The sequence below is a fragment of the Geotrypetes seraphini genome, chromosome 1 (assembly GCF_902459505.1).
Source record: "Geotrypetes seraphini chromosome 1, aGeoSer1.1, whole genome shotgun sequence".
Classification (NCBI taxonomy): domain Eukaryota; kingdom Metazoa; phylum Chordata; class Amphibia; order Gymnophiona; family Dermophiidae; genus Geotrypetes; species Geotrypetes seraphini.
This window is the reverse complement of record NC_047084.1, coordinates 39,088,335-39,103,332: the sequence shown is the minus strand read 5'-3', so window position 1 is coordinate 39,103,332 and position 14,998 is coordinate 39,088,335. Positions and strand designations below refer to the sequence as shown.

Sequence of the window (14,998 nt, the reverse complement as noted above, 5' to 3'; positions counted from 1 at the left end):
CAGACTTCTTACACAGAGGGCTGAAACACCCTACACACTTTGGATTTTAAAAAGGGCACATTCCTTTATACAAACAGAAGCAAGGATTTTAAGAAATCCACCCAACTGTTTCTTATAACGCTATTAAGCTTGGGCTGTTACAGAAAGGCAATATATCAAATCCAAATCCATTGCCCATTTTCCTGTTGCAGATTGGATTTAAAGGTACATTGATTTGCTGTGACAAAGGTACTGTTTAAATCACTTGTCTGGGGCTAACTGCGGATATTCAGCTGCACTCAATTGGTTACTGCCACTGAGTATCCACAGTTAGTGCCTAAGCTTAAACCAGCTAGTTTGTGGGTGGTTAAGCACCGATATTCAACACCTAACTGCTTAAGGTAACTGCATAAATAAAATCACATAAAATGCAGTCCTATCTTATGCGGTTAAGTGTTGAATATTGCCTAAGTGTTAGCTGGCTGCATATGTCCAGGCTGGCATTTAATATCTGGAGATAATACTGGCAGTGGCCAAAAAACTACTGAATATTTACCAAACTGGAAAAACATTTTGTTTCATTTAACTCCTTTCTCCCAGCACCCTTCGTGTGGGTTGGTAAAAAGAGGAAGGGGAAAAAGGGGGCTTGAAGACAACACTTGAGAATCCTCACATATAGGACTGACTTTCCTGCTTGTCCTTGGTGAAAGCAGCCAGGTGAACATTCAAGTGCCATGGTCAGTGTACTTTTTAAATGTTGTTTAAATCTGTTTTGTGTATTCAGCTGACCAGATAATGATACATGGAGCGCAGTAACTGCTGCTAGCTCTACGGCTTGTCACTGATTTTCATATCACTATGAAAAGCTATGCAGTTAAGTTAGGACAACCTTTTTGAGGTATGAACCTCAAATGAAGAAAAAGATTAGAATTGAAGAAGGGGAACGGACTGAAACTTGCAGGTGGGGAAGGGTAAAGGGCTACCACTACCACAGCCAGAAGGTTAAAATGTGTGAGACAAAATATAAAGAACAATTCTTTAAATTGTCACATAAAAATAGGTACCGGTTGTACATGTAAGTTACTTACGAGTGTGATTGGCACCACTAATTGGCAATTACACATGAAGTGCTAGGCGCTACTCTATAACATATGTGCCAACATCATGAGGTAGCGTAAACATGGGCAGAATGTTTAGTGTGTCATGGACATGACTCTGAAATACACATACCGTATATACTTGAATATAAACCAAGATTTTTGAACCCAAAAAATGGCCGAGAAATGGGGCTCTCAGTTTATATTCGAGTCCTCCCTGGATCTGCACCACCCTGCCCCCTCCCAGATCCACTGGAGGCTTCCTGAGGGCCTGCCTTAAGCCCATGTGGTGTAGCGGTGAGCCAGAACAGGAGGGGTCCCTCCCACATTCTGTCCCAGCTGGATTTGCTCCACCCCATCAACCTCCCACCCTCTGGACCCATCCACAACCTACCTTTTACGCCCTGATGGTCCAGAGATGAACCGTGGCAGGAGTGATGTTCCTACGCTCCTGCCCCATGCAGACTTGCTGTTCAAAATGGCTGCTGTGAGTTTCTGTGTCAACCTCGCAGTTAATGTAAAAGCTTTTAAAGCAGAATAGTGCAGTTTCTGAAATTCAATGGATTACAGGACCCAAAACAACATGGATTTACTAGAGCCAGGTCTTGTCAGACAAATATGATCAGTTTCTTTGACTGGGCGACCAGAGAATTGGATAGAGGGAGTGCGCTAAATGTGGTGTATTTAGATTTTAGCAATGCCTTTGACAGTGTTCATGCCACACAGGTATCTAATAAATAAAGTGAGTGACCTGGGAATGGGCCCCAAAGTGACAGACTGGGTTAGGAACTGGTTAAGTGGAAGGTGACAGAGGATAGTGGTTAATGGAGATCAATCTGAGGAAAGGGATGTTAGCAGTGGTGTGCCTCAAGGTTTGGTTCTTGGGCCTCTTCTTTTTAACATTTTTGTAAGCGATATTTCTGAAGTGCTGTCGGTAAGATTTGCTTCTTTGTGGATAATACCAAAATCTGCAATAGAGTAGAACCTAGCAAAGCTTGAAGAATGGTCTGAAATTTGGCAGCTAAGATTTAATGCTAAGAAATGCAAAGTCATGCATTTGGGCTCCAAAATCCCAAGGGAACAGTATTGCTCATGGTGTGAAAAACTTTTGTTCATGAAAGAGGAGTGGGACTTGGGTGTGATAGTATGTGATGATCTTAAGGTGGTCAAACAGGGTGAAAAGATGATGGTGAAAGCTAAGACGATGCTAGGGTGCATAGGAAGAGGTATGGACAGTAGGAAAAAGGAGCTTTTGATGCCCCTGTATAAGACTATGGTGATACTTCATTTATAATATTGTGTACAATTCTGGAGAAAAAGTGCCAAACAACAAAAAAACAATCCAACCAATCTGCAGTAAGGAAGTCAAATGACAAAAACAAAGGGAAATGCTGCAGGACCGATGTACAAGGTATAAAAAGTCATATCTTTATTAAAGAAGATGCAATAGTCCTCTTGTGTGAGAAATGCTACAGTGCATCTTTTTAATAAAGATAAAGACTTTCATACCTTGTACATCGGTTCTGCAGCATTTTCCTTTGTTTTTGTGCAATTCTGGAGACCGCACCTTCAAAAAGATATAAACAGCATGAAGTCAATCCAGAGAGAGGTTACTAAAATGGTCGATGGTCTTTGACTTAATTTGTATGGGGACAGACTTAAAGATCTCAATATGTACAGTATACTTTGAAGGAAAGGTGGGAGGAGATATAATAGAGATGTTTAAATATCTACATGGCATAAAAGCGCATGAGGTATTTCTTTCATTTGAAAGGAAACTCCAGAATGAGAGGACATAGGATGAAGTTAAAAGATGATAGTTTCAGGAGTAATCTAAGGAAATACTTTTTTAAAGAAAGGGTGTTGATGCGTGGTATAGTTTCCTGGTAGAGGTGGTAGAGTAAAAGACTGTCTGAATTCAAGAAAGCATGGGACATGCATGTGAGATCTCTTAGGGAAAGAGGAGATAGTGGATGGCAGACTGGATGGACCATTTGACCTTTATCTGCCAATATATCTACTTTTCTCTCTCTTGGAAACCTTCTCTGATCTAACGTTGTAACCCTTCTTCCATAACTCTTTTTGTAATCCGCTTTGAACCGAAAGGTAATGGCGGAATAGAAATCTGTAATGTAATGTAATATGTTTCTATATTTCAAAACTGTAATGTCAGAGCCCTTATTCCTTATACACTGTAAGTGTATATTGCTATTTTATTTGTGATTTAAATGTATTAAAGAGATCAGTTGAATTAAGAATTTGGAGTCTTCTCTGGTAGTGTAATACTAGATTTAAGCTGGCTGAATATATTTTGTGCAACTGTTATATATATGATCACATGATTTGTATTTTGTAATATTTTCTATTTTTTGTTGTTTTGGACTGGATGTTTTCAAGTTCACGTTTGATGATATTGTATGCTGTTATAAGATTACTTCAGCTTATGTATTTTACAAAGACTGCATGTTTATTGAGCCTTTTGTCTGGGAAAGTCCCAGACCTGGATTTTGAGTCCTTTCCTTTGAAGAAATGGAGGACTAATTTTCAAAACAGAGGAATGTGTTTTAAGAAATTTTTTCAAACTGAAATATAGATATAGAAATTAGAAGACACCATTTGTTCATTATCTGTTTCTTTCTCTTTTCTCAGGAAAATACAAAAATTCTTGAGCGTTTGATTCCGCTGAGAGACAGATTAGCAAAGCATCTTGGATACAGAACACATGCTGACTATGTGCTGGAAGTGAACACAGCTAAGAAGACCGCTAATGTGTCTGACTTCTTAGGTTGGTTCTTATTTGTAGCCATGTCAAACATATAGAACAAGGCAAACATGGAAGGAGAGGTTTTGCAGAATAGAAATAAACTGTTATGTTATTAGGAAAGAAGTCCTTTATTCTCTTTGCAGTCCATTCAGAGTTTTATTGAACAGGCTCGTCTAGTCCTAGTTTTGCACTGTTTGCATGAAGGAAGAGCTCTGAATCTTCCCTTGATTTCTCTACAAATCTATGCATGCACCTGGAGTGAGTAGGTATATAGTAACATAAGAACTGCAATATTGAGTCAGACCAAAGGTCCATCTATCTTCATATCATGCTTCCAACAGCATCCAAGCCATGTCATGTCAGAATCCCAAAAAGTATCAAGTTTCCATATTTCCAAAAGATATCCCAGAAGCCTAGCATTAAGTAGTAGCATTTGATAGTAGGCAAATACAGGCATCACAGAATTAATTTGGAATTTTAATAAAAAGCTTGCCTTAAGTTAAAAGAATACTCAAATTATTGCATAGGATTCATGCCATTTTGCATACATTGATGACAGGAATTCATCTTGTAACTCAAATTGTAGGCACAGAGCAGTGTTTCCCAAGTCGGTCCTGGAGGTACCCCTTGCCAGTTAAGTTTGCAGAATATTCCCAGTGAATATTGATATGCAGATCTGTTTAATGCATATTCATTGTGGCTTGGATCTTGAAATGTCTTGGATTCAAGGTACATTGACTATTTTTCATAGAGAGGGGTAGGGGGCTGGGTGGCACAAGGTGGCAAATGCAAACCCCCAAATTGACTTGCCACTCCTTTGCTACCTCTGTTTCAGCATGGGTATAGTTTAGAAGAAGGATCAAAACAGGGTTTCTCATTCCATGCTGTGGCATCTTGTCTCTTTCCCTCTTCTAGTTCAGCACCTCCCTCGAACCTTGTTCTTTGGCACAGCTCCTTTACAACAGCTTCAGCAGCTGTAAGAGAGCCAGTAATGAGCACCACTTACCTTTTGTGGCCATGTATTGATCTTTATAACCTAAGGAAATGTGCATCAGAGGGGGCAGAACACATAGACCCTCCAAAAGACACATGGCTCTGAAGGATCAGTGGAGCTCATTATAGGTACTCTTATTGCTGCTGAAGCTGCCATTGCCTACCACTACAATGAATCTATGCCAAGGAAAAAAAAATTGATGGAAGGTGCTAGACCCAAGTGGGGGAGAGAAAGAAGGGCATGCTGAATGGTTGAAGGGAAGAGAGGCAAATACTGGATGGAGGGGGGAGATGCTGAGCTAGAGTATGTTGCAGGAGGAGAGTCGGAGATGAGATGCTAGATGGGAGAGGAAGTGAGAGAGACAAGGAAGTTGATGCTGGTGGTAGAAAGGGGGAAGAGGACATCATGTGAGATAAAAAAAATCTGATGCTAGGACCAGGAGAGGTCAACTGGAAGCTAACATTAACAGATGCTGGGTTTGGGAGAATGGGGTTAATGGGATAAGGGGAGTTGATGCTAAAGGAGTGAGAAGGAAGATGATAGCCTATAATGGGAGAGTGAGAACAAAGAAAGAAAGAGAGAAAAACTTGTAGTAAGAGGAGGGATGTGGGAGAGGGAGGTAGCAATATGTACTTAGAATAGGATGTTTTATGTGACTTAAGAATTGCCATCTCCGGATCAGACCCTGGGTCCATCAAGTCCGATGATCCGCACACGCGGAGGCCCTGCCAGGTGTACTTTGGCATAGTTTTAGTCCCCAGATCACTGTATGCTTCTCAAGGGAGATGTGCATCTAATTTACCCTTACCTGTATCACTCTATGCCACTCTTAAGGAGATGTGCATCTAGTTTACCCTTAAATCCTAGAACAGTGGATTCTGCAATTACTTCCTCTGAGAGAGCATTCCAGGTGTCCACCACTCGCTGCGTGAAACAGAACTTCCTGATATTTGTCCTGGGCCTGTCCCCCCTCAGCTTCAGTCTGTGTCCTCTTGTCCTTGTCACATTAGACATTGTAAATAACTGCTATCCCTGCTCCATTTTGTCGAATCCTTTCAGTATTTTGAAAGTCTCGATCAGATCCCCTCGCAGTCTTCTCTTTTCAAGGGAGAACAACCCCAGTCTCCTAAGTCGTTCCTCGTAGTCCAGGTTCTCCATACTTTCACTAACTTCCTTGCTCATCTCTGCACCCTCTCCAGCAGTTTTATATCCTTCTCTAGGTATGGAGACCAATGCTTGATGCAGTATTCCATGTGCGGTCTGACCATGGCTCTGTAGAGCGGTATTATAACTTTCTCTGATCTACTCGTAATTCCCTTCTTTATCATTGCCTAGCATTCTATTTGCTTTCTTCGCTGCCGCTGCACATTGCGCCGATGGTTTTAGGGTCCTATCTATCAGTACACCCAGGTCCTTTTCCTGTTCGGTCTTTCCCAGAGTTACACCTGACATATTATACTTGTGATCTTTATTTTTTCTGCCTAAATGCATCACTTTGCATTTTTCCACATTAAAATTCATCTGCCATTTATCTGCCCATTTCTCCAATTGATTCAAGTCGCTCTGGAGTTCCTCGCTGTCCTTCTGCAATCTGATTGCCCAGCATAGCTTTGTGTCGTCTGCAAACTTGATGATTTCACTGGATGTTCCTTCTTCTAGGTCATTTATGAAAATATTAAATAAGATGGGTCCAAGTACCGAGCCCTGGGGTACACCGCTAGTCACTTTTTCCCATTCTGAGAACTTCCCATTTATACCCACTCTCTGTTTTCTGTTCTCTAGCCATTTGCCTATCCATCTTAGTATATCTCCCTCTATTCCATGGCCTTGTAATTTCCTGAGAAGTCTTACATGTGGAACTTTGTCAAACGCTTTCTGAAAGTCCAAGTATACCATATCCACCGGTTCTCAACAATCAATTTGTCTATTCATTGTCTCAAAAAATTGAAGTAGGTTCGTCAAACATGATTTCCCTTTCCTGAACCCATGTTGACTGGCTCTCATCAGGTCGTGTGTGTCTAGGTGTCGGACTATGCTATCTTTGATCAGCGCCTCAACCATCTTTCCAGGGACAGACGTGAGACTCGCAGATCTGTAGTTGCCTGGCACTCATCTCGATCCTTTTTTAATTCTTGGCGAGACGTTCGCTATCTTCCAGTCGTCCGGTATCTTGACAGGTTGGCAAGTTTTTGCAATAGTTCTCCGATTTCAAATTTCAGTTCTTTTAGGACACTCGGATGAATTCCATCCGGTCCAGGAGAGTTATCACTTTTAAGTTTGTCGATCTGGTGGTAAATCTGGTTCAAGTCCACTTCTACTGTGGTGAGGCTGTCCTGTACGACTCCCTTGAACACTTTCACTGTGTCAGGTATTGTTGCGGTGTCCTCCTTCGTAAAAAAGGAATTTAGTCTGTCTGCAATTTGTTTATCTTCCTTGATGTACCCTTTTCTTCCCTGGTCAACCAGCGGTCCCACCGTCTCTTTTGCGGGGTTTTTCCTTTTACATATCTAAAGAAGGGCTTGTTAAAGGTGGTGGAGCGGTCACCTCATTGGCAAAAAACCTTCACTATAGAGCCTTATGCTGTACTTCACTAATGAAAAAAACAAAAGATAGAAGAAAAACTTTTCAACTTATCTTCAGCTGATCGGTACACCAACGGTGGCCAGCGTTTCACAAATCTGCTGCCTCAGGGTGTATCCCGACCGATCAGACCTCTATCAAATGGGACGCCAGAAAAACTGTCTTGCGCATCTGAAATGGCTCCCACAGACTCCACCACCTTTAACAAACCACTTCGGTGGAGGTGGGAGGGCCCTTTTCTGAGGCTTTTGCCTTCATTTTTTAATTAGTGAATAGTCTATGCTGTCCTTATATTACATCATAGAACATCATAGCATCAACTATTATTGAAAGTATTTTTAATATTTTATACATTGTCTTTTCATGATATCTGAGTCATTGTGGTTAATCATACTATGTGCCAGTCAAGTTATGTTGTGTATGTTCTCATTTGTCTTTGTCAATATTTATATATTGGACATACTTCGAGAGCACTTAAGATTCGCTTATCAGAACATAAATATAATATTGACAATGGGAGAGGATCAGATCCACTTATTGAACACATTTCGTCAGTCATCACAAATTTATGGATTTTGAATACACAGTGTTAAGATCCTTGAAAACATCAGATTGCCGAGGAGATTTAAAAACTAGACTGGCGAATGGAACAGCATCTGATTTTTGCATATGATGCAATATGGCCTAAACGACTTAATGCTCAAATAGATTGGAATGCATTTTTTATTGGGGTTTTTTTTAAATTTGTTTCTTTGATTCGGAAGTGATATGTGTTTTTGAACTGGAAATGCCCTTTTCCACAGTGTTCTGTTTAAAGCTGGCGCCATGATTGTTATCATTGAGACACAGGAGATGCATTGTGATCATTTCCCCTAAAGAAGTCTGGCAATCCGGCGAAACAGGAATTCTTGTTGGGTTCTTCTGTCAGATGGAGCTCTACTTTTGAAAATCATTGCTTTTGAATGAGGTCGCAACAGTGAATGATTACAATGAAGGTCATGGAGCCTTTCGGATAAGTTCATCACTGTGTGTATGTCTAAAGAATTGTGAGTTGTCTATGTGCATTGCAAGATACCAGTATATAAAGGCTACATAGTGGAGGTTTTTTTTAATGCCTCATTGATGTGTGCAGCAGATACAATATTAGCTTTATTTTACTTTTACTGCTGCAAATATATTTTTGAGGCTTTTTCCTCCACTTGTAGGGTAATGTTACAATGTAACGTACTGGCAATCACACTTTTGTAGCCTTTCCAACAGTAGTTGCATTTTGTTTTGCTCTATTATATCTCCCCTTAGCTGTTTCTTCTCCAAGCTTAAAAGCCCTAGCTTCTTTAGCCTTTCCTCACAGGGAAGTTGTCCCATCCCCTTTATCATTTTCATTGTCCTCTTCTGTACCTTTTCTAATTCCACTATTTTTGAGATGCATTGACCAGAACTGCACACAATATTCGAGGTGGGGTCGTACCATGGAAGGATACAAAGGCATTATAATATCATATTTGTTTATTATTTTCATTTCCTAATAATTCCTAATGTTCTATTTGCTTTCTTAGCCACTACTGCACACTGAACAGAGGGTTTCAATGTATCATCAATGACACACAGATCTTTTTCCTGGGTAGTGACTACACCAAGTCCTTTACAACCACATAGTTGAGTGAGTTTTTACTCTGTCATTTATTAAAAACTTTGTGAACACTGTAACATCACTGTACCAGAAAAGAACTGGGATCATGACCTGAAGAGAATTATCACTTCAAGCACACCAATAAATGGCTATAGTGTATTAGCTTTTATATCAGTCCAAATAGTGTAGTACTTTATCAACAACGGGGGACTAGATATTCAAATCCTCTTGAAAATTCACCAATAAATAATGTATGTGGAAGCCTCAGTCCTACCACTCCACCACTTTACCATTTGCAACCGCGGGAAGAATTACGTGGTAACCTTCATCATTGGCTATTCCACATTCATAAATATTTAAAACATAAATAATTTTAAATATGTTTCAATGTGCGTTTTAAATGCTATGTGCCATGCTCTTTTATTTGTTTATTTATAATATGCACTTATCTCTGCGTCCGCCAACCTGGGAGCCAGACCAGACATGTTTCGCGCTGCTGCGCTTTATCAAGGGTCTCCCTACATGTTAAAAAGAAGGAAGCCGTTAAGTTTTTATTCATATACTGCTCCCCCCTTACATAGTCTTAATCTAAAGTAATCAACCAAAGCAACAATAGGTAACCTTACCGAGGTAGCTGCTGTCATCCGACTCCAAATGCAAACTTATGAGAGAAAGATGACGGCGGCGTGCACCCTCGGCGTTTAAATACTCGTCTACTTCCTACCACCAAAGGTTACCTCCCCCTGTTTTCCATTGGTGCAACCTTTCAAACCTATCAATGAAGCCCATTCCAACTCATTGTTCAACCCTCTTGGTGTCACCGTATCCAACATGAAGATATATCTCTGTTCTCTCTCATTAAGTCTCCTATAGTCTTTCCCACCATCCCTCCCAACTACTCTTTCAATGACCCACCATTTCATCTCTTCTATCTTATGGTTGCGTGCCATCCAGTGCTCTGCCAAGGGGGCCTCGGCAATCCTATTCAAGATCCTCGATTTGTGTTCTGTTAGTCTGACCCTTACTAACCTGCTTGTCCGTCCAATATAGATTAACCTGCAGGGACACATTATCATATAGACCACATCTGTAGAATTGCAATCAGTATCTACTTTAGACTCCAAGGTGATATCCCCCCCTGGAACCCTCCAGGACCCTCCCTCAATAGTAAATGCGCACCACTGGCACTTCCCACACTTCTTATGCTGGCCCCTTGTCACCCTCTTCCATTTCCCATATTTTTGAAAGTTACATCTTTGGCCTAGGGTAGTGCCTCTCGAGTATGCTATCCTTGGAAAATCCTGTAGGGACCTGTGAGTTTGCACTATATACCAGTATCGTTTCATAATCCTAACTACTATGTTTTCTATTTTGGAAAATGGAAGAACGCAAGTTAGGAATTCCTTATCTTCTCCCTGAGGATCCTTTCTTTCCTGCAATAGAAGCTCCCGTTGGGCAAACCTAGCCCTCTTATATGCCTGCCTTAGAGCTCTCTCCGGATACCCTCTATCACCAAGCCTCCCCCACAAAAGGTTAGCCTGCCTTTTAAACTCTTCCATGGAGGAGCATACTCGTCGGACATGTAAAAATTGCCCTATCGGTAGATTGAACTGTAATTTAAAAGGATGAAAACTCTCAAAATGTAACACCGTGTTGCTTGTTACCTTTTTTCTATATAGGGAAGTGTGTATGTGGCCCTCATCTACCTTTATAGCGATGTCTAGAAACTCAATGCATGTTTGATGACAGGTCATGTAAATTTTATATTGGGGTCTACAGAGTTCAAATAGTCAAAAAATTCTTGCAGTTGATCCCTAGTGCCTTGCTATATTATAAATACATCGTCCAGGAAACGAACCTAGAACAACACTTGGGAATACCATCGACTCCCATACACCCATCTTTCCTCAAAGCGAGCCATATAAAGAGTGGCAACCGATGGGGCCAGAGTGGCTCCCATCACTACCCCCTTGATCTGTTGGAAAAACTCATCATAATATTGGAAATAATTACTCTGTATGACCCATTTTGCCATTTTCATCAAACATTCCGTCGAAATACGTTGGGGGGAATCTCTTTTTTGTAGCGTCTCTTCTATCACCTGTAAAGCCTCCCACTGGGAGTGACACTACATCTAAAGTTACCATTCAATTATTTTGCATCTCCATATCTAATTGACCTAATTTCCTCAAAAAATGGGAAGAGTCCCTAATAAAAGAGGTGATCTTTGAAACTTCTTCTCGCAAGAAATAGTCAATAAATTTGGAGAGGGGTTCGAGAATAGAATGGCGTGTATTAACAAAGGGCCAGCCGGGCGGATTATTCAGTGTCTTATGGATCTTTGGAACGAAAAAAATCCTTGGAATCCTTGGATTGCTTTCGACCAAAAATGTGAACTCCCTTTTAGTGAAAATACCATTCTTATAGTTGGTATTGAGATGCTCCAGAATATCATGCAATAAACCCTCAGTGGCGTCTTGATCTAGTTTTACATAGGCCTGGACGTCACTTAGCTGACGCCTCGCTTCCCTATCATAATCAGTTCTGTTCATCAACACCGTGGCATCCCCTTTGTCAGCTTTAATTATGACTATATTGTCATTTTCCAGCAGCTCCTGGAATTCCCGATGCTGCTGTTTGGTGATGTTAAAGGGGCCTCTGTGTTCCCATTTCTGTTGAAGTTGTCTCAAATCCGTCAACACTACTTCCCTATAAGCATAAATCATGGAGTCCATAGGGCCAGGGGGGGTCCATTTCGATTTAATCTTACAGATCTCTATTGAACTGATAGTGTTCTCCTCCTCTAGACTCTTATCCTCTGTCTGTATATCGCTAGTGTCCTCTTCCTCCTGGAAAAATACTTTCAGTTGCATCTTCCGTATGAAAGCATGTAGTGCCACCTGAAGTTTAAAAAAATCCGGTGGGTGAGTCATAATGAACCCTAGTCCGCGATCCAAAACAGAAGACTGGCAAACTGTCAATGGAATGGAGGATAAATTTATCACTGTTGGATGGTCGTTGTCCAGGCTCGAGGTCCTTGTTGCTGCAGCTGGCCTCTTCCTCTTTGTTGTCGGGTTCGCCCCCTGCCTCTTATTTCTTGATTGGTGGAATCCCCCGATTTTTCCATCATGCCCTCATTTGACCCGTCACTGGTCGCATCTGAGTCTCCAGACGTGCTGTCAAACGCAACTTTCTTGCGAGCAGGAATAATCATATTCTTCCGTTGTTGCCAGGAGTAAACTCAGTCCGTCTGGGTATCCCTCTCGTCTCTTTTCCATTTCTTAATCTTAGTTTGCCTGATCTCGTCTCTAAATTGTTTCATGGAGGTCTTGAGTTCTTGGAGTTTTTTATCAAATTCATCTTTGTCATGATGCTGCTGTAGATGAATGCGGAATAACCAATGATGAAGGTTACCAAGTAATTCTTCCCGCAGTTGCAAACGGTAAAGCGGTGGACTGGTGGGACTGAGGCTTCCACATACATTATTTATTGGTGAAATTTCAAGAGGATTTGAATATCTAGTCCCCCGTTGCTGAAGAGAATTATGGCATATGAAGAGATTGTGATCACCTGAGATGTTCCCACTGCATCTGATAAGAAATTTGATAATAAGAAAACTGGACATTGTTGTAAAAAAAAAAAAAAAAACCTAATTCTTCCTACCGATTCATATTACCTACCAACGCCTGGAAAAAGATTTGATATATAATGTAATATAACTGCTCTCATCCAATGTTACCAAGCCTATACTCATTCTGTAACTATGTCTTAACCTAAATGTCATGTACACTCCTGGAAATGTCCAGCTTCTTCTTATGTAATCCGCTTTGAACCGCAAGGTACAAGCGGAATAGAAATCACTAATGTAATGTAATGTAATGTAAAGGAGAATGACACAAGAACAGCATAGTTAATAAAAGTGTCAGTATTAGGTAATTTTGTGCATCTTGTAGAGAAAGAAGATCCTCAGATATCAAGCAATATAGTCAGAAACCAAGAGCATGTGGCATAAAGATGGTTGATCAGAAGCAGTTTCCAACCACACTTTGATAAGTTTACTATACATATTACATCTAATGATTTGATTACTGCTTTTAAATAATCATTGAATTGACAAAAACCACATTAACACTGATATTTTCTATTTGTAGATGACCTAACAAAGAAATTGAAGCCTTTGGGTGAGAGTGAAAAGAAGCTAATTCTGGAACTTAAGTTAAAGGAATGTGAAGAACGTGGCCTGGAATCAGATGGCAGAATCAACGCTTGGGATCTCCATTATTACATGACTTCCATAGAAGAGCTTAAGTACTCTGTAGAGCAAGAGAAGATCAGGGAGTATTTCCCAGTGGAAGAGGTGACGGTGAACTTGTTAAACATTTATCAGGAGCTGCTGGGGTTGGTGTTTGAACAGGTGGAGAATGCTCCTGTTTGGGACAAGAGTGTTACTCTCTATTCTGTGAAAGACAATGTGACCGGAGGTGTGCTAGGGCAATTCTACTTGGACTTGTATCCAAGGTGATTATCATATTCTAATCTACTATTAAAAAGGCAAAATTGTTGATGATTAGTAAAATAAATTATGAGACAATATCTGCATAACTTGCTTATTATCATCCTAATATTCTACTGGGTTCTAGGTTTGGCAAAGTATATTAGATTTTTTTTGAAGTATCTTTGACTATTTTAATCTCCTTTGAATTTGATGTAAATTGTACTGTATTTGATTTTCTGGAGAGTTTAGCTGTTGCATTCAAATTGTACTTCATGTAATTTCTTATGTAAGTTCTTCAATAGGGCTTATTTTTGGGGTAGGGCTTATATTAGGAGCATCTTTAAAAATCACGCTAGGTCTTATTTTCGGGATAGGTCTTATAATTAGGAGCATCTTTAAAATCATGCTAGGTCTTATTTTCGGGGAAACACGGTAATTAATGGGGTAAGCAGTGATGCTTCAGTAGTCCAGAGGTTTTTGTGTTTTCTTGATGAGTTTGTTTGTCATTAATTGTTTTATTATTGTTGCTTTAGAGATGGAAAGTATGGGCACGCAGCATGTTTTGGGCTGCAGCCTGGCTGTCTTCTACCTGATGGCCAAAGGATGATGTCTGTAGCCGCCATGGTGGCAAATTTTTCAAAGCCAACAGTAAGCCAGCCCTCTTTATTGCGACATGATGAGGTGAAGACATATTTTCATGAATTTGGCCATGTGATGCACCAAATTTGTGCACAGGTTAGCACTTTGTTTCCATTTCCTAATTTCTTTGATTTTGTAACCTAGTGAAAAAGTAGGAATATGCAAGATTTCTGAGTGAGCAAATAGTTTTACTTCCTCCTATTCCTCAGACTTTGCTTTGTGTGGATGTTATTGCAGTTTTTTGTTTTTTTTTAATCTTATCAATCACTCTGACTCTCAAATAATGGTTGGAAAAAAAGCAGTACAGAGGCAAGATCAATGTTGAAAGACTCACAAATCCAGCCAACTAAGAACTCCTGATAAGTGGGCATGTAGCTTGTAATGTGTACAAATTAATTCTATGTATACTTAACACTGTACACTGTTGATTGTAAAGATGATTTGGATTGATGATATATAAATAGATACATTAATAAATTCTCTGCCAGTAAACATCAAGTCTTGTTTGAAGAGAATGGCTGGAAGATCCAAGAGTTGATGCAGGCCATTTTATGTTTAGCAGAATGACTGCTCTAACCAAAATAATTTAAATTTCCAACAAATCAAGACAGAGGACCATAGTGAGACCTGTGACATGGAGAATATTCTCTTGTCACTGTTTCATTACCATGAAATCACAGGATATAACCCTGAAATCTTTTATTTCATGTACATCAGTATTTCATCTCCTTGGATTTCTGTACCCCAAACTCTCAATTTCTTTGGTACTAAAATTTAACTGCCAAGCTAGTTTTCTTATATCACTTTATATACTTGTCTA

At 40.1% G+C, this 14,998-nt stretch overlaps 1 protein-coding gene across 3 annotated transcripts in view; it reads left to right on the top strand.

Annotated features, from left to right (window-relative positions):
- NLN (neurolysin) overlaps nucleotides 1-14,998 on the top strand; it is a 158,465-nt gene that overhangs the window by 69,993 nt on the left and 73,474 nt on the right. For all 3 annotated transcript variants that reach the window (XM_033930104.1, XM_033930086.1, XM_033930096.1), the window contains exons 7-9: nucleotides 3,726-3,861; nucleotides 13,196-13,562; nucleotides 14,073-14,274. In XM_033930104.1, the coding sequence (XP_033785995.1) occupies nucleotides 3,726-3,861; nucleotides 13,196-13,562; nucleotides 14,073-14,274 (705 nt within the window). The remainder of the gene's footprint in view (nucleotides 1-3,725; nucleotides 3,862-13,195; nucleotides 13,563-14,072; nucleotides 14,275-14,998) is intronic.